The 21,158-nt window shown below is 46.0% G+C and overlaps 1 protein-coding gene across 1 annotated transcript; it reads left to right on the top strand.

Annotated features, from left to right (window-relative positions):
* The first annotated feature begins 97 nt into the window (after positions 1 to 97).
* On the top strand, positions 98 to 20,152 carry ELK4 (ETS transcription factor ELK4). The gene is made up of 5 exons (XM_056511648.1): positions 98 to 259; positions 7,479 to 7,694; positions 8,963 to 9,892; positions 11,430 to 11,546; positions 12,595 to 20,152. Exons 2-5 carry the CDS (start codon positions 7,488 to 7,490, stop codon positions 12,691 to 12,693), a joined length of 1,353 nt encoding a protein of 450 aa, XP_056367623.1. The 5' UTR covers positions 98 to 259; positions 7,479 to 7,487; the 3' UTR covers positions 12,694 to 20,152.
* The last annotated feature ends 1,006 nt before the right edge of the window (positions 20,153 to 21,158 follow it).

Here is a 21,158-nt window from a genome sequence, read left to right as displayed (position 1 = left end):
TTGGCCGGCGGGCTCGCGCTGCCGCGCTCCCATTGGCCGCTTCCCGCGAGCTCCGCGGGCCCGTGGGCGGAAGCGGCGCTACGGCGGCCGCCGAGGGTCCCCCGCGCGCGCGCGCCCCCGGCCGTGTCGAACGCGGCCGCCCCGCGCTGCCCGCCCGGGATGCGGCCCCGGCGGCCGGGCCGGGCATGAGGGACGGCGGGGGGGCCGCGCCCAGCACCGGCACCCGACGGCACCCGGGCACCGGCGGGGCTCCTCCTCGGTGAGCGGGGGCGGAGGGGTGGGGGGGAGCGCCGGGCCGGGCTGCGGGGTGCGGGCGGTGCCCCCAGCGCTGCCCCGGCCGCCCCTCGGTGCTGGGAGCGGGCACGGAGAGAGGCGGGAGCCGGGGTTTGGTTTGGTTTGCTTTGGTTTGGTTTGGTTTGGTTTGGTTTGGTTTGGTTTGGTTTGGAACCGGGGTTTGGTTTGGATCCAGGATTGAGTCGCTTGGGTTTCAGTGCTGGGGGTTGTTGGTGATTTTGGAGATTTTAGGATCCAGAGGTTGGTTGGTGGGAGCCAGGAATTCTGTGGTTCCAGGAATAGGTTGGTTGGGTCTAGGAGTTGTTTGGATCCAAGGATTAGTTACTGGAGTTTTTTGGGTTCAAGGCTTGATTGTTTGGGTCCAAGGAGTGTTTGGACCCAGGGCTTGCTGGGTGAGATCGAGGAAATTTTTGGATCCAGAAACTGGCTGTCTGGATCCACCTGGTGGGATGCAGGGGATCTTTGGATCCAGGAACTGGCTGGTGAGATCCAGCAGATTTTTGGGTGCAGGGCTTTGTTGGTTGAGCCCAGCAGTTGTTTGGATCCAGGCTTTGCTTATTTGCCTCCAAGGGCTGCTTGGATCCAATGGCTGCTGTTTTTTTTTTTTTAGAAATTCTTCACTCCACCACTATTATTTTATTTTTTTTTCATCCTCCCGCACTCCCCTGTCTGAACTGGGTGGATTCCTGCCCACATCAATAGGGGAGGCGGAGGGGAAAGTATGCAAATCCTGCAAATCCTGCTTTTTATTTGGTGTTCGCACCATACCTGCGTGCCACCTCCATCCCCAAAAATCCCCACCGGGGCTGGACAACACCCGGATTTTTGGGAGCAGCAGGAGGAAGGCAGGGCTTTGCTTTGCCGTCATTATTGGCGTTTTCCTGCTGCTCCCGGTGCCCGGCACGGGCTGTGCGTGATTTCGGTCGCGCTGTTTATTTTTAGGGTCTCCTCTCCTGTTTGCAGGGAATAGTTGTTCCATCGCCATGGCAACGGGGCTGAGTGTACCATAAACACTGTTCAGGGGAGCTTTTCCAGCTGAAATCACGCTTCCTTCTCGCCATCCAGCACGCGTGGATTGGAGGAAATTCGGAATTTTTAACCTGTGCTTTGGGGTTATTGCTGCTCTGAGCTGGGGATGCTTTTCCTTCCCTTCTGTGCAAAGCAGTTTAATCTGCTGTTGGTAAACACTGCCCTGAGCCCAGCTGAGGAGGAAGCAGTGTAATCTCCTTAGGAGCTTCCAGGAAATCAGAGTTTTAATGGTTTACTCAAGAACAATCCCAGCAGGGGCACAAACCCATCAAAGGCCTTTTGGTTTTGAAGTTTCCCTTCCCTTCTGTGTGTCCTAAACCTTCCCTGGGCTCTCACATCTTTAAAAAAAATCCTAAAAAAAAAAAAAAAGGAGTTAGGAAAGGGATAATGCTCATCTAAATGTGGAAAATCTGGGAAATAAATAATCTGTGTTGGGATGTGAGTTGTCCCCAGGCAGGGATGGAGGAGCAGAGTGATTGAAGCAGCTGCAGCAATTACACAGAATGGGCTTTAAAATCCCTTTTCCTCTTTTTTTTTTCTGTCAAGTTCAACATTAAAAGGTGTGATAATCAAAATCATATTTGATAACAAAAAGGGGCCCCTTTTTCTCTGTGTCAGGATTAAAATATCCCCAAAAAGCTGCTTGGCTCATCTGTTGCCAACCTGAGGCTGCAGCCATGAGTCCCATGGAAATCCTGATGTCATTGTTGTCCTTCATGGTTTGTTCCTGATCTTGGCTAATTCAGAAAGGCAGGGAAGGCCAGAAAACACTGAGGAAAAACTGGAAAATACAAAGAAAAAGGAATATTTCTTTCTCAGTGCTGAAAAGCTGAAACAGTTTGTTCCTAACCCCAAAAATATTTGCTCAAACACCTTAATTTCATCTCAAGCAGCTTAATTTTTGAGCCAGGGAGACAAAATTTATTGCAACATTTGTTTTGAGTTAAAAAAAAAAAAAAAAAAAAAAAAAAAAAAAAGAGGATTGGAGTGGGATTAGGCAATGAAAACTCTGGAGCAGCTCTTATCATGAGGACATCCTTCAGCATTTCCTTCCAAGGAACTTCCTGCCTTGATAACCACAGCTTCTCCTTCACAAAAAACTGATTTTCCTGCCTGGATTGGGAGCAATGGTGCAGGGAATGCCAGAGCCAGGGGGAAAACAAGAATTTATTGCAATTTGGGGTGTTCTTTCCTTATTTTCCCCTGATTTTTTGTTAGTTTTTAGAGATGGAATGGTTTGATTAGTACTTGGAAAGCTGCCAGGGGTTTGGAATTTTTAAAGGGAGGTGTAGAATTCTGCATCTCTAGTTTGAATTCTTGTTTAATTCCTTTATTATGCACATCTAAGAGGCATTTACCTGGCATTTCACCAGTGTGTGCTCTGGAAAAGGACTCAGTTCCCTGCTGTGCTTCCCTCCACATCAGGGTTTGGAGTTTTGGACAGTAGTTTGTGGATTTTGGGGTTTTTTTTTTTTGACACTAGTGTCTTTCTAAAATTAATTAAAATTGATAAAAGTACCAGTTCAGGTGAGTCACAGCCCCAGGAGCTGGAAAAGCTTTTAGGAAAGGTTTCTTAGGAATGGGATATTGCTGATGAAACTGTTGCTTGGTTTTATTTTGATAACCACTTATTGGATATTTCATCAGCAGTGCCACTACAATAAAAGGGATGGGACATCCATTCATTTATTTAATTGGATAAAGAGGGGGGGAAAATCCAGATTTTGAGGTTTTCAATGTGGACTTGGGCCCATGACCTCCAAAAGTCTCCTTTACCACCTGTGTTTTCCTGGAACACCAAGGCCTGGTGTCCACAGCAGCATTGCACAAGAGCAGGAGGTGCTGGCTGCAGAATTCCTGCTGCTCACACTCCGTGGCCTCCCCAGAGTGCCCCAGATCCTGGGAATGGTTTTGGGAAGTGCAGTCACAGCGAGCTCTGCTCTCCTGGAATTTCCTGCAATTGAAGCCTTGATTTGCTCACCTGCACCCTGAGCTTTGCCAGACCTGTTGCTGCCTTTATTTCCATTTTGATTTTGGGCCTGGGAGGTGTTGGTGTGTCTGCCTGAGTTTGCTGCTGCCCAAGCCCCTTTTTGGGGCTGTGTGACCCTGGCACTGCTGGCACCGTGCCAGCTCAGCCCTGCTGTGGCTGTGACATCCTTCCTTTCCTCTGTGCCTTTGTTCCTGTGTGGGGGCCTGACAAGGCTTTTTATTCAGCCCATCTGCAGAAGTCATCAGGCTGCAGATGCTTTACCAGAGGCTGCTGCAACAAATGGAGGTGAAAGATTATTGGAGATTATTTGGTGTTGAGTCAAAGCACAGGAAATCTGCCAGAAGACCTCGAAGGAGGGGGTTAGGACAGGCCTAACCCCCCTAATCCTGCCTTGCCTCCTTTCCCAGGGCGTGCAGAGGGATGATTTTGGGGCACAGAGGGTGAATATTTGGGTTTATTGTGCCACAGCTGCTGCCCAGGGAGGCGACTGTGCCACTCCTGAACTCCTGATTGCTGGGAAAAGCCAACCCTGCAGGCCCTGAAATCCCAGGGATCACACTGAGGAGAAATCCCTGGAGGAGAGACAAATCCCAGGTGCTGGCTTTTCTGGATAAAGCCTTGCAAAGCCCAGCCTGCAGCAGGAGCCTCAGGTTTGGTGGCAGCTCCTGCTGGGCTCGAGGGTCACCCGTGGGTGTTGGGAGGATCTCAAGACAATAATAGTGCTCTATTTTAGCTGCCTCCTTACAAAGCAGAGCTGCCCTCTGCCTCTAACAACTATTTTTTCCTCCTGCTCACATGCTGCAGGAGGGGAAAGGCTCTTCCCTCTCTGCCTCATTCCCTTTTCTCCACGGGCTCTTGGGAGGGAGAAGAACCTTCCCAAGAGGATGTTTTGTGGCAGTGTGTTTGTAATTATTGGTGGAAAAGCAGTTGGGCTTAGGAGAGTTTGTGTGCTGGTGGGGAGGAGGAGAGTGAGGCCTTCTGAGGAAATTTAAAAAGCTGAAATGCTGTTTATAAATGTTTCACCCCCAGTCATGTAGGGTAGGAGAGGGACTGGGGGTTCTTGAGCCACTTCTCATCCCTGCTGGTGCCAAGGAAAGGCTCAGAAAAGGCAGCAGCTGCCTCCTGCCCCGGGTGCTGGAGAAGGAAAATCCTTTTCCCCACGTTTGGTGGTGCTCAGACAAAGAGAAGTGCTCAGTTTACCTGTGCTGCTTTTAATTTTACATCTTGTGTGACGGGTTTTTTTATATTCTGCTTTTTTTCCTGGAGAAACAATGTCTTCTTCTGCTGAGCAGCTTTGGTACTGGAGTTAAATGAGGTGAGAGTTAAATGAGGCACAGCATTGTCTCCTAAAACACACTGGACTTTCCCAGCTAACATCTCACTCCTGGGCTCTGAAGGGACAAAATCCACCTGTGATCCCATTGCTTTGATCAAAGTTGTTTTCTGGCCTTCCCTTTGGATATAATCTCCAGAAAAAACTCCATATTCCCCATTTCTATGAGGTTGCACTGCTGGATCTCCATCATTCCCTGGAGATGAAGGCAGTGAATATTTAATAAAGAGGAATATTCATTCTGTTTAATGCAGTCAAACCCATCCATGAACAATTCCAGAGTTCTCCCAGCCCCTGTTCTGTGACAGCCAGGCAGCCAGTGAGGCCTCTCCAGCCTTCTGAATTTTCTTAGACAAGACTTTTCCAAGCTGGGGATGTGCTGTGTGTCCTCAGAGTGATGGGCAGAATCATGACATGCCTGAAGCTGCAAATGCCAGAAACATCAGGAGGAGCTTGATCAAAATCACACTCCAGTACAGTCTGTAACTCTGCCCCTGGCTGAGGATCCCTCCAGCTGGAAAACTGCAGGATTTGAGCAGTGTGAACTCTAAAATTTGGTCAGTGCTCCTCAGAATGACTTGGCTCATCTCTGGGAAAGGTGGTTTTGTTTTTTTTCTGTCTGTTTTTTAATATCTAGTATTTTCCATCATTTTGGCCACTCAGTGTGTGCTGTTTCACAGAACTTTGTGCTGCTCTGTGCATCTCCAGCTGGATTCCAGACCAGCTGTGGCCTGGACAGCAGCGCTTGGCTTGGAATTAACAGCAAGGTGGGACTTCCTGAAGGGAAGCAGCCTCATGAAATAACACCAGTTCAATTCTGGGGTGAAATCTGTGTGGATTTTAAGCAGGAGGGGTGGGGAAAAAAAAAAAAAAAAGCCTTTGCCACTGTGAAATCCTGTTGCTAATCTGATTTCCACGTTGCATCAGTCAGCTCCGTTTGGTGCAGTGCTCCCAGAGATAAATGCAGCGTGGGAATAATCACTCAGCCTCATTTCCCTGCTCTCTTAGCACATCTCCCTGCTCCTGACAGCTCTGCTGGGTGGCAGAACCAAGTCCTCGTGCTCTCCACGCCACCACGTGTGGCTGCATCATCCCCCTGCCAACGGGGCTCAGCCCCAGCCTTCCAAATCTGGGATTTTGGGGGGCAGATGGCAACACCAGGCAGTCCTGGGGGGTTTGAAGGTGTTTGCCTGGTCCCTAAGCCCTGTGGGGATCAGCTGGCACAGCACAGAGCAGTGTGGGAAGAGTCTGGAAGCACAGCCTCCAGTTTCTTCGAGTGCCGAGCAATTAATTTGGGCAAGCAGGGAGTTGTACGTGTGCAGTAATTACCAGGGAAAGCACCTGGGGCCAGCCTAACCAGGGGGTGTGGGTGTCCTTCTCTTTGAGATTGTTCCATGTAATTGCAGCAATTTACCTGCCTGGATCAATGTCACATCAGCCTGGGTGCCATGAGGCAGGGATTCTGCAGAAGGGCTGAAATGCCACGGGCTGTGCCCAGAAAGGTGCCAGCCCCGGGGCACCTCGTTTCCCCGAGAGCCCTGAGTGAACTGTCAGCTCTAATCCTGTCCCAGGGCTCCCTGAGTGCTCAGCCTCTCCCCTGGCCACAGTTCCCTTCCTTATATAGGGCTGGATAAGTGCTGGGCACTAATGAGATTGGAATAAAAGGCTTTGGGAGCAAAGATGAGCTGGCTGGATCTCAAAATGAGCCCTGTGCACACAGGGACTGCACCAGCACCAGCCTGGCTCCTGCTCCTTTGGTCTGGAGCTTGGGAATAGTGTTGGAATATCAAATTCACCCATTTGGAACCCCTGGACCCCCTTCACTTAGGGGCAAAAATAAAGTGGGTTATGTATATGCAGATGTTTTTAGTGTTATTCACTATCCCAGAGCATTTTTCCTCTGTTTTTATTTCACTGCATTAATTAAACAGTTCTGGACTAAGGGGATCTATAGGAGATGCTGAATTAATATTTTATCTGGTTTAATTCACTCTGTATCTTATCCAGAATGATGAGTGTTCTGCTTAAAAATATTTGTGGAAATACTGTTTGGTGTAGTCAAATATGGTCAAGGTAAAACTTTATCTCTCTGCCTGGTCTGTCCTTGATGAATTTATGCATCAACAACTTTGGAGCAGGAATCAACTGGCAGATATCAGTCCCTAGAAAGTCTCAGCCTAAATCATTGACATGGGTAAGACATGGCAGGAATTAACAGCTGAGCAAAAGCAGTGTTTGAATTTTAATTTTAATTTAGTTCTGTGTTTACTCTCATTAAAAAAAAACAGAGGTGATACCTGGAAAAGAAAGATTCAAAGGAGAGATTGGGGTGATTGAGAGGGCTGCTGGCAAAGAGGCAGGAATGGAAACTGAGGGAAGATTGAGTTGTTTTTGCTGTGGCATCTTCCTGGAGCTCTGCAGTTCCTCCTTGTGCTGTGGGAGCAGGGAAAGGAGGAGGTGAGGGGGTGGTTTCATCCCTACCTGGCTCCACCTGAGCTGTTCCTCACAGAGCAGCACAAGCCGGAGTGGGGGAACATGGAACAACTTGGAAACATTTTTTTTGGGGGTAGTGACTCACTGCAACTTACCCAAAGTGACCTGATTTAGTTAAATGAGGCTAAATATAACCCATGTGAAAAGTACTGACATGTGGGAGGAGACGCCAGAGCTGGCACTCAGCCCCTCAGTTCTGCAGGGAACATCTTTCACGACTGGTGACTAATAATTTTTTACTCTTGCTGGCTTTGGAAATAACAATCCCTGCTCCATTTTTTTTTTTTTTTTTTCCCCTCACCTCGCAGGGAGATGTTTAACCTGCCTTTGTGATTGCAGCTCTCTGCTATGGACAGTGCCATCACCCTGTGGCAGTTCCTCCTCCAGCTGCTCCAAGAGCCCCAGAACAAGAACATCATCTGCTGGACCTCCAGCGACGGGGAGTTCAAGCTGCTGCAGGCAGAGGAGGTGGCCAGGCTCTGGGGGATCCGCAAGAACAAGCCCAGCATGAACTATGATAAACTCAGCCGGGCGCTGCGCTACTACTACGTGAAGGTAAGGCTGGCAATGTCTCATCCCCCTGAGCTAAGCAGCTTTGTTTCCTCCTGCCCTCCCCCTCCAGGGCAGGGGTGCCTCTGCTGTGGCTGTGCCAGCCCGGAGGAAGCTGGGCTGCTTGCTTTAAAGGTGCTGGGTTGGTTTAGAGCTCAGTTTATCGCTGCGCCGTTTCCTCCCGGCTGCTTTGATTTGGGAGGTTCTGGTGGGTTTGTGTGAAGTGTTGGCTCGGTGGTTTTGCTGATGCAAATCTGGTTTTGGATCCTAATCCCCTCTCCAAAAATACACACCCTTGCAAGGGTTAAAATCCTCATCACTCCAGGTGAAGCACCAGGAGAGGATGATGATGGAGAGCGTGAATATTGCACCACTTCTTGCAGCTTCTTCTTAACGTTTATTTCTTTCAAAATAAACATTTTTCAGCCCAAACTATTTTTATTTTCTCTGTGTGTTCAGAATTTCACTTTCAGTTTGACCAGTGTTTTCAGCCCAGCAGAGTAAGAAGCTTTTGTTTATCCAACATCTTCGAGTCTCACCTTTGTTTCCCTTTATCCCACGACTGCTCGTGTGTGAGTGGAGCAGATAAAAATAACCCCCAGTTTCTGAGGAGCCTCAGCCTGGAGCAGGTGGGAGGTTGCCTGGTGTTCATTACTGGGTGGCACAGAGATCTCAGCAACAATCACAGAATGGTAAATAAGGATAATCCCAAATCCAAAGTGTGTGTGGCATTTTACTGAGGAGCAAAACGAGTTTGGCAGATGCTGTTCTGTGGTATTGAAATAACTGATTAGCCTGCATTCTGCTGACGAGTTCAGCTGCTTATTTCCCTTTATTATCATCTTATTAAGAATAAAGGTGGTTTGATTTGAAGTACAAGCTCTCAATTCTGCAGTCCTGGAGAAACTCTTTAGCAAGTTCTACTGATTAATTACCCATAGTGTACCCAGCTCAGTGATCCTTGATGGGGGTAATGGGCATTTTTTTTGTTTAATTGGAGATGTTAAACACGATTTCTTGGCAGTTTTTAGGCTGTTTTTAGCATGTTTAATGTCAGGTTAAGCTCACCTGTTGCAGTGTTTTGTCTGCCAGCTCCAGGAGCAGAACTGGAACACATAGGGTGTTTTTAAAACAGGAAAAAAAGAAACTTTTTTTTTTTTTTTTTGGCTGAAAGATTACAGACTTTAATTCCTCTGCCTATTTTAGGCAGTGTTTGTAGGAAGAAAATTAAACTGAAGAAAGCTCTAAATATACTTTTGTCTTCTTCCCCTTAGAATATCATTAAGAAGGTGAACGGGAAGAAGTTTGTGTACAGATTCGTGTCGTACCCGGAGATCCTGAACATGGATCCCCTCGTGGTGGGCAGGATGGAGGGGGACCCCGAGCTGCCCGGATTTGGGGAGGTCACCAGCGCCCCCAGGGACGTGGAGAGCTGTGGCAAGGAGAAATCCCAGCCCTGTGCCAAGTCCTCCAGCCGCAACGACTACATCCACTCAGGCCTGTACTCCTCCTTCACCCTCAACTCCCTCAACTCCTCCAGCGTCAAACTCTTCAGGTCCATCAAGATCGAGAACCCGGCCGAGAAGCTGGCGGAGAAAAAACCTCAGGACCCCACCCCCTCTGTCATCAAATTTGTCACCATGCCCTCCAAAAAGCCCCCCAGTGCCCCCCTGGTGTCCAGCACCGCGGCCGTGGCCGTCACTTCCACGGTTTCTGTCACCCCCAGCGCGTCCTCCTCGCTGCCCCTGGGCTCTGAGGAGACCCTGCAGAGCCTGGAGACGCTGGTGCTGCCCAAGCTGAGCGTTGCTGAAGCTCCTCCAGCCCCTCTGGCGAACCTGAGCAGCAGCTTCAGCCCCGCCCCGCCCATGGGCTCGGTGTCCCCCGGCCTGCAGGTGCCCCCCACGCCCCCCTCGCCGCCCCTGAGCTCCAACCCCGACCTGGACATTGACACGGACATCGAGTCTGTGGCTTCCCAGCAGCTGGAGCAGGCCCAGAGCCTCCAGCAGCAATCCCCAGAGCCCAAGGAGCAGCAGGATTCGGCTGTGCTGGAGAAGGAATTTGCCAATCACCTCTCCAGGGCGAAAAAACCCAAAGGTTTGGAGTTGGCTCCCACTCTGGTGATCACGGGCAGCGACCCGAGTCCTCTGGGCATCCTGAGTCCTTCTCTCCCCACTGCTTCTCTTACTCCAGCACTTTTCTCTCAGGTGATCAAATTCCCTCAAATTCCCTTCCTGGTTTCTTTTTTTTTTTTTAAAATAACGATAGTGATGATGTTATGCTTGAAAACAGCAAGTGGAAAATGAATAGTTCATTGTATGAAACTCAGGATGTCACTCCCTGGTTGGTTTTTATTATTTTTATTATTTTTTTCAGTCAAACAGTTGGTGTTAGTTCACCCCAAAGTTTGCCCAGGTGCTGGGCATGCACCCAGGGCTGGCATGTGGAGGCAAAACCCAAAGCAGCTCCAGCAGGATCTTTGTAAACATTGCCAGGGGGATACTGAATTATTCCTAAATCCTTCATCTGAGCCTGAAAATCTCTCAAAAACACAGACCCACAGAGGTGTCTGCTCAGCTTTTTTTACTCAGGAACATTTAGTTAAAGCCAGTCTTGTGAGTGAGCAGCAATAAGAGCAGCTGCTTAATTTGGTTGTTATCTTTGTGTGGGAAAGGAAAGGAAAGCTTTCATGTCTCATGGAAAACTTGGAAGAGAACAGAATCCAGCAGGGCTGTTAAATCATTCTGTATCTGTGTCATCTCTCCCCTGCAATAAATTGGAATTAGAGTGAAACTGTGGGGAAGCTGCTGCTTGAAAACTGAAATGGCTGAAGACAGAGGGGAAAAAAAATCCCCAAAAATCCAAGTGGAATTTGGCAGCCTGGGAAGTGCTTGGCTGGTGAACCTGGAATATTCAGGAGCTGGATGGAAACTCCTTTTGTTGCTGCTGGCATTGTCAGTGCCATCAGGAGCACTGGTTGGTTTTTTTTTTTCCTTTTTAAATCCACAATCCCAGTGCAGGTGCTGGGTTTGGAGGAGGAGCTGCTCTGCTGTGGCTTCCAGCAGGATTTGGGGAAAAAAAAAAAAAAAAAGGAAAATAAAAAAAGGGTTTGATTGCTCAGAGCAGGAGGAAGGAGGGGATGGGAGTTCCTGAAATCCAGGCAGCTGAGGGGGTGTTGTGGCTGGAATTCCACAGGAAAGGTTGGAATTGTTATAAATCCATATTATATTATTGGTTTTTTTGCAAATATTAAAATGAATGCTGTATTTATAATGTTGAAAAGCTTTGCTGTATGAATTTAGTTGCTTTTAGTTCTGCTATTAACAGAACTTAGAAATAGTAGTGTGTGATAAATATTTATTTTTTTCTTGGACTATAACATGATGAAAAAGCTTTTATTTATGTAACCAATAAGAGAATGGTTAAAAAAAAAAAAAGGATAATCAGGAAATTCTTCACATTCTTAGATTATGGTAACACACCAGAACCCCAGGGAAATAATTTATTGATCTTTCTGTTATCAGGGAATAAATCATGTTGATTTACAGGTTGGGGGGGCTGATTTGGAATAATGCATGAATATTTTGATGCATTTCCAGAAGTGTTTTCTGAGTTAGTGTGTGCTCTGGGCTCAATGCCATTTGTCTCTTTTATTAAACCTTTTCAAGTTTAGGAAAGTGAACCTGGTTTTTCACAGAATTCCATGGAGAAAGGCTCTCACAGCTGTTTGTTTGTTGTTTCCAGACTCCCATCCTGCTGACTCCCAGCCCTCTGCTCTCCAGCATCCACTTCTGGAGCACCCTGAGCCCAGTGGCTCCTCTGAGCCCTGCCAGGTTACAAGGTGCCAACACCCTGTTCCAGGTGAGAGCCAGGGATCAATTATCCCAAATATAGAAATAAAACAGGAGTTGTTGTTCCTCACCCCCTGTGGTAGCTTTTGAAAACATTAATTTTCATTTTTACCCCAAATTTCAAAATATTGTAAATGGAATATTTGAAATTAACTGCTTTAGAGAGAGAGTCTTTCTTTTTTAGGTCTGTTCTTCCTGTAGAAATTTCCTCCCTGTAATTTTTTTTTTTTTTTCATTGGGATTTTCCTAAATTCTGAAATTTTCCATTCTATTGATTGTTCCAATCATTCTTCTGAAAAATATTCATTAATCTCACAACTAATGAGGAGAAAGAGTGTGTGTTTGATCTCTGTGAGGATGTGTGGCACACTTTTCAATTATTTTTATGGAATAAATCCATAAAATTGATCCCTTTTAGGGTGAGGAAGCCCTGGCTCAGTTGCCCAGAGAAGCTGTGGCTGCTCCTGGATCCCTGGAAGTGTTTTTTTCACTATACAGGAAAAAATTCACTATATTTAAGAAAAAAAACTCTTATTTAGTTGTAATTCTCATGTTTTTTCCTCACACTTCACTCTGGCACTGGAATTACCACAATTGCTACCTGAATTTGCTGAGGCAAAGGGTAGAATTAAACCAATTCAACCAATTTTTATTTCATTTCATTGAAATTCAAGCATTTAATTAAATCTTCTGGGTTGGGATCTGTCATCTCCATGGAGATGGAGGAAGTTCCTCATCTGTACCATGAGAATAAAACCAGGAGGGCTGAAGTGACACCTTGGAAAGAGCTGATAATTAACTGGGGGGCAATTAAAACCCTTAAAATTAAAGTCACATTTTAATGAGGATATGGGGCAGAGCTCAGCTCAGGGGTCACTGTGACACTGCTTGGCATTAAAAAATAAATTAAAAGCAAGAAGCCAAGAGGATTCTTTGATTCTGGGGTGGTGTTGCTTTGTTTTGTTGCTATATTTGGGTTTTTTTTCTCTTTTCCTTTATGCACAGATACAGGAGGAGCAGTGAATTAAAAGGTTTTTTGATGATTTTTGTTTTTTCAGTTTCCCTCAGTGCTGAACAGCCACGGCCCATTCACACTGTCAGGACTGGATGGACCCTCCACCCCAGGCCCCTTCTCCCCAGACCTCCAGAAGACATAGCACATGGAATTCTGCAAAAAGGACACAGTGGCAAGCAAGGCAAACACAGGACACTTCCCTTCAACCACCTGGTTTTTTTAAAAACACTTTGTAATTCCACAGAGATTCTCAACAGTCGTAGTTGTTGCCATTCCCAAATCAACAAAAAAAAAAAAAAAAAAATTGCCTTTTTTCTGCAAAAATTCCCCCATTTTTTGGAAGAACCCAGGTTGGGAATGTTTATGCAAAAGCCTTAATAGGAGCTGCAGCTCCAGTCTCTTCTCCTCCTCAGTTTGGAAGATTTTTCCAAAAGGATTTTTGGGTGGTGTTGCAGCAACTGAGTCTGCACTGACTGCAGCAAACAGCACCAGAGGAGGCTTTTCTCTGTGACTCTTGGAAAAAAACAAAAAACCAACCATCCCCTCTGTTCTTCTGCTTCCTGTGCTCAGCAAGGAGAGCCCTGAATCCTGCTGGAAGCTGGAATTCCAGGAAAAGTTTGGGAATGGGAATGGGCTGTGTGCTCTCAGCTCTGCCCAGGGGCACCAGGACTTGGGCAGCAGCAAAAGCAGCCAGGGCTTGTCTTCTTCTTCTTCTTCTTCTTTTTTGTTTTATTTTGCAGGGAGACATTTGTTTCAAGGATTTATTCCAAGTTTGTGTCCAGGACAATTCTGTGGAGTGCTGGTGTGGCCCAGCAGCCCCTGGGAGAAGAGGTGGGGCTGGAATTTTGGATGTTTCCCTGCCCTCCTTCCCTCCCATGGACGGTGGGATGAGCTCCTTTCACTTCTCACAGAGTTTGAATGCTGGAGTCCAAACATTTCTTGTGCCAGAGACCTGTTCCAGAGCCTCCCTGCTGGAGGAGCAGGATGGGCAGATTTTCCCTGGGTTTTGGGGGGATTTTCCCTGGTTTTTTTGGGATTTTTCCCTTGTCTGGGGGGGATTTTCCTTGTTTTTTGGGATTTTCCTTGTTTTTTGGGATTTTCCCTGGTTTGGGGGGGATTTTCCCTGTTTTTTGGGATTTTCCCTGGGTTTTGGAGGGAGCTTGCTGCCTGACATGGAATTCAGACCCCAGCAGGGTGAGAACAGCAACATCCCATCATTAATGTTGCTCCTCTTCCCCCACAGTTGTGGAAAATCTTCCTGCTTTTCCCCACATGGAGAAGCTCCTCTTTTGCCAGCTCTTACCCCAAGTTTTGCAGTGGAGCTGTTGCTTTTCTTTATTTCTGGAGGGAGCAGTGACCCCAAACCAGGCTGAGGGGTTCCATGGTGGTAAATTTGCTTTTCACCTCCTTGGGTGTCCTGGATTCATAATGCAGGATTGTTTTCCGGAGCCCATTGGAGAGGAGATGGAATTTGTAGGTGGATTTTTACACCTCAGGAGGCCTTTGAAGAAAATTTTGGGATGAAAAAATGTGAGATTTTCCTTTCTCAGCCCCTCAGTCTGGGTGTGTTGGGCTGTGGGTCTGTGTCCTTCCAATTTGGGCATCTGATGTCAGGCAGCAACTTCTGGGATTGAGCTGGGGGTGTCAGAGGATTTTCTCCATGAAATATTCCCAGAAAACAGATGGAGACATCTCTTTGCTTCAGCATCCTCAGAGCTGCCACCAGCAGAGGAAGATTTTTGCCTGTGCAGCAGGAGGAGCTGACAGTGTTTGCTGTAAATACTGCACCTATTCCTTGGATAAGTGGTGAATTCCAGCTTTTCCAGAGTTTTTTTTTTTTCCTTTTGCCACCTCTGCAGGCTTGGAATTCCCTTTAAAGCCACAACACCCAAGACTTTTCTTTCCCTGCAGTGATGTTCCCTTTTTTTTTACAGAAAAAAACAAAACCACTTTTGTGTGTTCCTGATGTGACACCTGGGACAGGTGGGTGGAACAGAGTCAGTTTTTTTTGGGCATTGTTCACCTGCCCAGGGGAAAAGTGGGAGAGAAAAAAATATTCCTTTTTCAGGTGGAGAAGCAGGGAGTGAGCTCATGGAGTCTTCCTTTGGCTCCTGTCAGAGGCAAAAAATGCTTCACATTTAGACATCAGCAGATGCAGGAGGAAATTCCTGCACCAGCAGCTCTTAAAATGTGCAATATTGACCTTTTTTATTTTTCTTTTAATTTTAATTTTGTTTTTGAAATGCAGAAGCAAAGCTGCAGGTGATCATGAAGAGCAGGCATCTGGAATTTATATTTTTTTTTTTTGTTGTTGTTTTTTGCATGTTTGGAGCCTGCTCTGGGAAATTTCTATAGCTATGTATAAATAGCAGCACTTTGGTTGGTTCAGGTTGGCCAATTTTATGCCTACCAAATACATGGACTTTGGAGAGAGCAACATTTGCAGGCTGGGATTCTAATTGAAAATTCATGAATGAGCACTAAAAACTTGCAATTGAATTGCTTTCCCTTCCCCCCCTTGTTCCCCTGTGGAGAAAAGCCAAGTTTAGCTGTTGAAAATTTGTGCACTTAATTCTTTTGTGAGCTTTTATCTCTTTGGGCAGAGGGTCAGGCCCAAAAAAATGCAATTTCTGGGCTCCTGCTCCTGTCCAAGGAGCTTCCCAAGGTTGCTGTGCCACTGAGATCCAGCTTTTCCTTGGGAATGCAGCCTGGGTGGGAATAATGGGATCACTTTGGCTTCTGAAGGAAAAAAAAAAAAAAATCAGAATCCACATAGGATGATAAACTCAGGAGGCAGCTGGGAAAGCTCATGGAAAGGGAGAGGAGCAGCTTTTGCTGCCTTTTCTCCTCTGCAATTTTCAGGTCACTTAAGGGAATTTTTCCTTGTGCTGCCAGGGAGCTGCAGCCTCTCCTGGGCTCACATTCCTGCCAGAGCCTCCCTGGGGCTGCTGCTCTTAGGTCACAATTGATTTTAAATTCAGCATTTAGGGCAGGTGGGGTTAGAGTAGACTCTGTTTTAGTTCTCTACCGTGGTGATTTTAAAAAATAAAAAAATAATGCAGCATTGCAGAAATTTTTTTCTTAGATTGCTGTTGCTGGGGTAGCCTTGGTTTTGTGGAATGCTTGGCAATTTTTGCATCAGTTCCTTCCTGGCTGGCTGGGGTTCTGTGGAAGGTCAGAGCTTTTGGTGTAGAACAAAAGATTTTGGTAGAAAACAAAGAAGAACCCAGGATCCTCCCCAGGTTCTGGGATGGGAATGGAATCCCTGCTGGTCACATGGAACCCAAATCTGGGAGGATTTAGGGAGCAGGGAAACTGAATTTGTGTCTTGCTGTGGGAATTTCTTTTGTTTGTTTTTTTTCCATGTGGAGCTGTTGCTGCTGCCTGACTCTGTTTGGGATCCTGGATTTTCAGTTCCTGGCAGACAAAATTCCCCATGGTTATGGAAGTGTTCTGTATTTCCTGGGAAGGTGATCCTGGTAAAAAGACGGTGATGGAGGAATTCTGGGGTTTTTTCAGCAGCAGCTTTAGGTTTAGAGCTTTGTTTCAGCCTGTCCTCAGCAGGAGATGCAATTGCTGTGCCTGGGTTTTGGCACATTCAAGCTCTGGTCAGGAAGGGATGAAATCCCTGAATTGGACAATTCCTTGTTTTCATTTGGAATCCCAAGGCTTCAGTCCATGCAGTCTTTGGGATACTGGAGTGGTGTGTGAGCACAGAAAGGCTTTGCTTGGGGTAATTCCCCCCTCTGATGCGTTTCACAGCTCAGCTGGCTCACAGATGAATCATTTTGGGTTCCTAATGTTCATTTTAAGGGCAGTGAAGCTGCTGAGGTGCAGATCTCCCTTCCCCAGCCCAGGGATCCCAGTGGGATTCCAGCTGGGAGGGAGGGAAGGGCCCTGATCCCCTCCTGGAGCTGAGATCAGGACCTGCAGCTCTGCCCCTCTCCTGTGTCCCAGGGTTTATTCATTCCCCTTTTTTGGCTGATCTATGGCAGTTTTTGATGTGCTCTGCAGTTTCACCTCTCCCACTTTCAGGGCAGATTTGTTTCCAGCCCATCTCAGTGTTTTATCAAGAGCCTCTCCTGGTATTGTCAGCTCTGCAAATCAACCTCAGCTCTGGGTCAGGAAATGTTGTAAAAATCCACATTTTTTCAGTTTTGAGTGACTGTTTTGGTCTGTTTCCTTCCTCAGCTCTGTGAGGAATAGAATCTGGATCTGGAAGAGTAGAAATAGAAAAAAAAAAAGAGAACTTTCAGTCTCTGAGGTGGTGGGGTGGGATTGTTTTGTCTTAAAAATCAGAGTGGGGTGTTGCAAGCAGCCCCTGAGGGTCTCCCAAGTGCCAGAGGAGCCCAAAATCTGTGAGGATTCACTCAGGAGCTCCAGGATGTTTATGGTTTGGTTTGGAGTTAATTAAGCTACAATTAGCAGTGGTTGAGTGTGAGCAGATCCAGGGCAGTGGGACAGGCTGGAGCTGCTGGAATCAGAGCTGGCAGAGGAAGATTTTGGGATAAAATGCAGGGAGAGGTTTATGCAGCCCTCCAGGATGTCCCTTTGCCTTGGGGAATGCTTATTCCCCTCTGGATTTAGAGCTGAGAAGTTGATTTGGAATAATAAAGCTGAGAGAGGGGAAAAAAAAAAAAAAGGGAGAAAATTCTAGGGAAACACAGCTGGAATGAAGCTGGGGGTGAATCCTTCAGCAGCAGGAATTCTGGGAGCCACAATCCTGGGAATCAGCACATCCAACTTCCCTGGGCTGGGCAGCTTTTTGTGTCTTGGAGGGATTGAAATCCATTGAAATCCATTGAAATCCATTTTTATCCACTCCAGCTGTGGTGCCAGTGTTGTCCTGCTCGTTCCTGGGGTGCACATCTGTCTTGGGAAGGTGATTTTGGGGTGAATTCCTTGCTGGGATTATTTTTGGGCACGGAATTCCACTGGGAGGGGAGGGGAGAGGTGGCTCTGGAAAGAGAGAAATCCTTGGAAATGGAACCAAAAATTCCTCCAGAGCCTGATTTTTGTCAGGAGGGCAAACCAGGAACCACCAGGGCAGTGCTGCCCATTCCTGTCAGGATTCCCTGATGGAGCCAGAGCTGTGTCCAGCACAAAGGTGAAATTTGGGTTTGGTGTCAGCAAATCCTGAACTGAGGGATTTTATTCCTGCCAGGAAGAAGCAGGAATGAGGAGAATGTGTTCCCTGCAGATTGTTTTTCTGTCTGACCACAGGTGGACAAGATGGGCAGGGCCCTGTTTCTCCCTGGATATTCCAGTATTTCCCTGTTGGAACAGCAAAAATTGTCTGCTTCCTATAAATTATTTTGGAACAAAACCACCCTAAAACTGGCAAGAACTGAATTTTTTTCTCCCCTCCCAAAGAAAGCAGCAGATTTTGCTTGTGGAGCTCTTCCAGCCCTTGATGAGAAGCACACAGAGCTGAAAATTTGGATTTTTTTTTTAGATTCCTCAGTGTTGAAGCGTGGCTGGAAAAGCTCTGCCTGGAGCACACGTGGGTCATGCCTGGCAGGATTTGTTCCCAAAAATCCATAGAAATATCCCCATCCTCCCCCCAAGCAGACTCTGCACTCTGCAGTCACCACTTTGAAATATTTTGCACTCCTTTGGGAGGTTTTTTTGGGGCTTTTTCTTCTCTTTTTAGCACTCAAGTCAATCCTTCCCCAGCGTGGACTCGTGAGTTGCCAAAGGTTATTTTTTGATGTTGTTGGTTACCACATCTCCTGAAACAAAGAAAAAAAAAATGTCTTAAATGTGGTTTTGAGCAGTTTTGTGTGCATGGAGCAAAAGTTTGGGCTTGTTTAAGAGATTTCTCTGCTGAGGTTGAGTTGCAGGAGATTTTCATCTCAAAGCAGGGGTGGGCAGGAGAATCCTGACCCTTTGGAAAACAGGGATGTGAGTGGAGCTGGTTCCAGAGCCCATTTCAGCAGTGCTGTACCAATAACTGGAAGCTGTTGTTGTTTATTTTGATTTTTTTTCCTTTCCCTTAGGCTTGTTTTTCTGTGTTTTTGGAACACAGGGTGGCCTGTGCATGGTTCCTGCAGTGTGCTGTGTGCTGGGGTGGGGGGGTTCCAATATTCCAGTCCCTGGCTTTGCTCTGAGCTCCTTGGGATGTGTTTTGGGATTTATTTTTGGTTTTTTTGTTTTTTTAATTTTCCCCTAGCATGTCCTAACCCCTCCAAGCTTTGAAACTGCTTCCTAGAATTGTGTTGACTTTCTTTTTGTTGTTGTTGTTGTTCTGCTGTTGTTCAGTTGCACAGAGTTTTTTTTTCTATATAAAATATACTTTTGTCACGTTTCATTCTCTGTGAACAGGGTTGAGATTGATTCTTTGTAGCTTTGAAAAAGGTCCTAAAATTCCCTTTTCCAACTTGTTTTGTAGCCTGTTGCAGTGTTACCAGATGGCCTTATGTACGTCACAGTGCTTTGTGATGGGTACAGTAGCACATTTAATGCTTATTCCCCTCTGGATTTAGAGCTGAGAAGTTGATTTGGAATAATAAAGCTGGGAGGGAGGAAAAAAAAAAAAAAATTAAAAAAAATTCTAGGGAAACACAGCTGGAATGAAGCTGGGGGTGAATCCTTCAGCAGCAGGAATTCTGGGAGCCACAATCCTGGGAATCAGCACATCCAACTTCCCTGGGCTGGGCAGGTTTTGTGTCTTGGAGGGATTGAAATCCATTGAAATCCATTGAAATCCATTTTTATCCACTCCAGCTGTGTGCCAGTGTTGCCCTGCTCGTTCCTGGGGTGCACATCTGTTTTGGGAAGGTGGTTTTGGGCTGGGTTTTCAGGCTGAGCTGCGTTCTTGGCAGTTTTTTGGGAGCTCTGGGCTGGAGTTTTCCCTTCCCAGTTTTACCTTGCTGGGATTTTTCAGAGCAATCAGTGGTGAAAACTCCCCTGGAAGCAGCAGCAGAAGGGGAACATTTCCAGTGGCTCTTTCCAGAACAGAGTTGCATTTTTCTTTTCTCTATAAATATATATATATATAGTACAAATTCAAGAGGCAAAGTTATGTTGTAGTGAGTGTCTGAAACTTCCTACACTGGAGACTTTTCTGGACAAGACAACTGTAAAAGTCACCCCTTGTTCCAGCTGGGTGACCCTGCCTGGGACAGAATTGCTTCTCAGTCTAACTTTTTATTTTTAAATACCTTATTAGAGTATCTTAATGCCATTGTGTTAAAAAAAAAATGCTGGTATGTAATGCAAGTACATAAATAGCCAAAGTTTTCAGTAATTGTTCAGTGTTACTAAATTTTGCTTTTATTTAACCTTCTGAGATAACATTTAGGAAGACCTTCAGTGTGTAAATCATCCTGAAAATTCAAAGTCTGAGCAACTGGATTAGGGCAGGGATGGAGGTGTTGGAGCACATTTCAGGTTTGAGTACAATTGGGAGGCAAAAAGTTTTTAAGATGCAAAATTTCCTTTGCACTGTCCTGACACTTCAAAGTGACAAATGCTGCTTTGGCAGTGGCTCTTTGGGAATTGTTCTTCAAACATCATGAAGGTCTTTCCTGAGAAATCAGGTGACTTTTTTCTATTGCTTCAATTTTTGTGCAAAAAAAAAAAAAAAAAAGAAATAAAAATCAATGTATTGCAATCTTTTTTTTAAAAAAATGGGGTGGGAATAGTTAAAGAAAACTATTTTATGTAAGAACTGACAGAGGGATTTTGCTTTGTATAATGCAAGCTGGCTTTAAAAAAAGCATTGTAGCAAATTATTCAAGTCAATCATATGTTAATAGTTATGTGCAACCAGACATGCAAAACAATTGTATTTTTTTAAATAAATATTTTTAACAAAGTTTCTGCTCATTTGACTGGTTTGTATTTTTTTTTTCTTTCAGTAGAGAAAATAGAAAGTTACAGCTGCAGGGGATATGATAAGGAGGGAGTTCATCAGACCTTGAGGTAAATTGTATTTTAAGAGTTTTTTGTTAAATCAGGTGTATTCTGGTGAAAATTCCCTTCAAATAGGATTTTTTTTTTTTCCTTAAGTAGCCAAAATGGAAATTGATTGGAATGGAATAATGAAATTATCAAACCCAAGAAATGTGATGGTGGATTTTAATTCAGGAAAGACTGAGCTGTGATTTACCAAAGCTGCCAGGCCAGAATGAGAGATGGTGTGACACAAACTCAGATTTCTGCCCAGAATTGTTTGGTGCTCTGAGCAGGGCCAGGGATGCTCTGTGCTGGGAGGGGCTCAAGGAAGGGGTTTGGGTTTGGTTTTTTGGTGTTTTTTTTTTTTTTGCTGTATATGGTTTTGCAGTCTGTGGTGGTTTTGTTCTGGGTGATTTATTCTGGGCAGGTCCAGGAGAGGAACAGTGGCATCCTGTGGAGCTGCAGAGGAATTACAGCCTGGCTGGGATCTGCCCTGGGCTTGGAGTGGAACTGGAATCAAATCCCAGAAGGGTTTGGGATGGCAGGATCTTAAAAACCTCCTTCCATGGGCAGGGACATCTCTATAACTAAATTTGGTTTAGTTTCATTAGAGGATCACAGGATAAATTCCAGCTGTGGGATTGAGGCAGGAGGGGGTCCCAAAGTCCAGGGATGAGCTAAACCCAGAATTCAGCTGCATTGACCCAA

Source organism: Oenanthe melanoleuca, chromosome 26 (genome assembly GCF_029582105.1).
Source record: "Oenanthe melanoleuca isolate GR-GAL-2019-014 chromosome 26, OMel1.0, whole genome shotgun sequence".
Lineage (NCBI taxonomy): Eukaryota > Metazoa > Chordata > Aves > Passeriformes > Muscicapidae > Oenanthe > Oenanthe melanoleuca.
The sequence above is the reverse complement of the archived record's forward strand: the minus strand, read 5'-3'. Positions and strand labels throughout refer to the sequence as shown.

Bases quoted from the DNA above. Each gene is read 5' to 3' on its own strand.
- ELK4 (XM_056511648.1), top strand. From the start codon at position 7,488: ATGGACAGTGCCATCACCCTGTGGCAGTTCCTCCTCCAGCTGCTCCAA. The intron at 9,893-11,429 runs GTGATCAAATTC...TGTTGTTTCCAG, and splicing joins CTCCAGCACTTTTCTCTCAG to ACTCCCATCCTGCTGACTCC. The intron at 11,547-12,594 runs GTGAGAGCCAGG...TTGTTTTTTCAG, and splicing joins GTGCCAACACCCTGTTCCAG to TTTCCCTCAGTGCTGAACAG.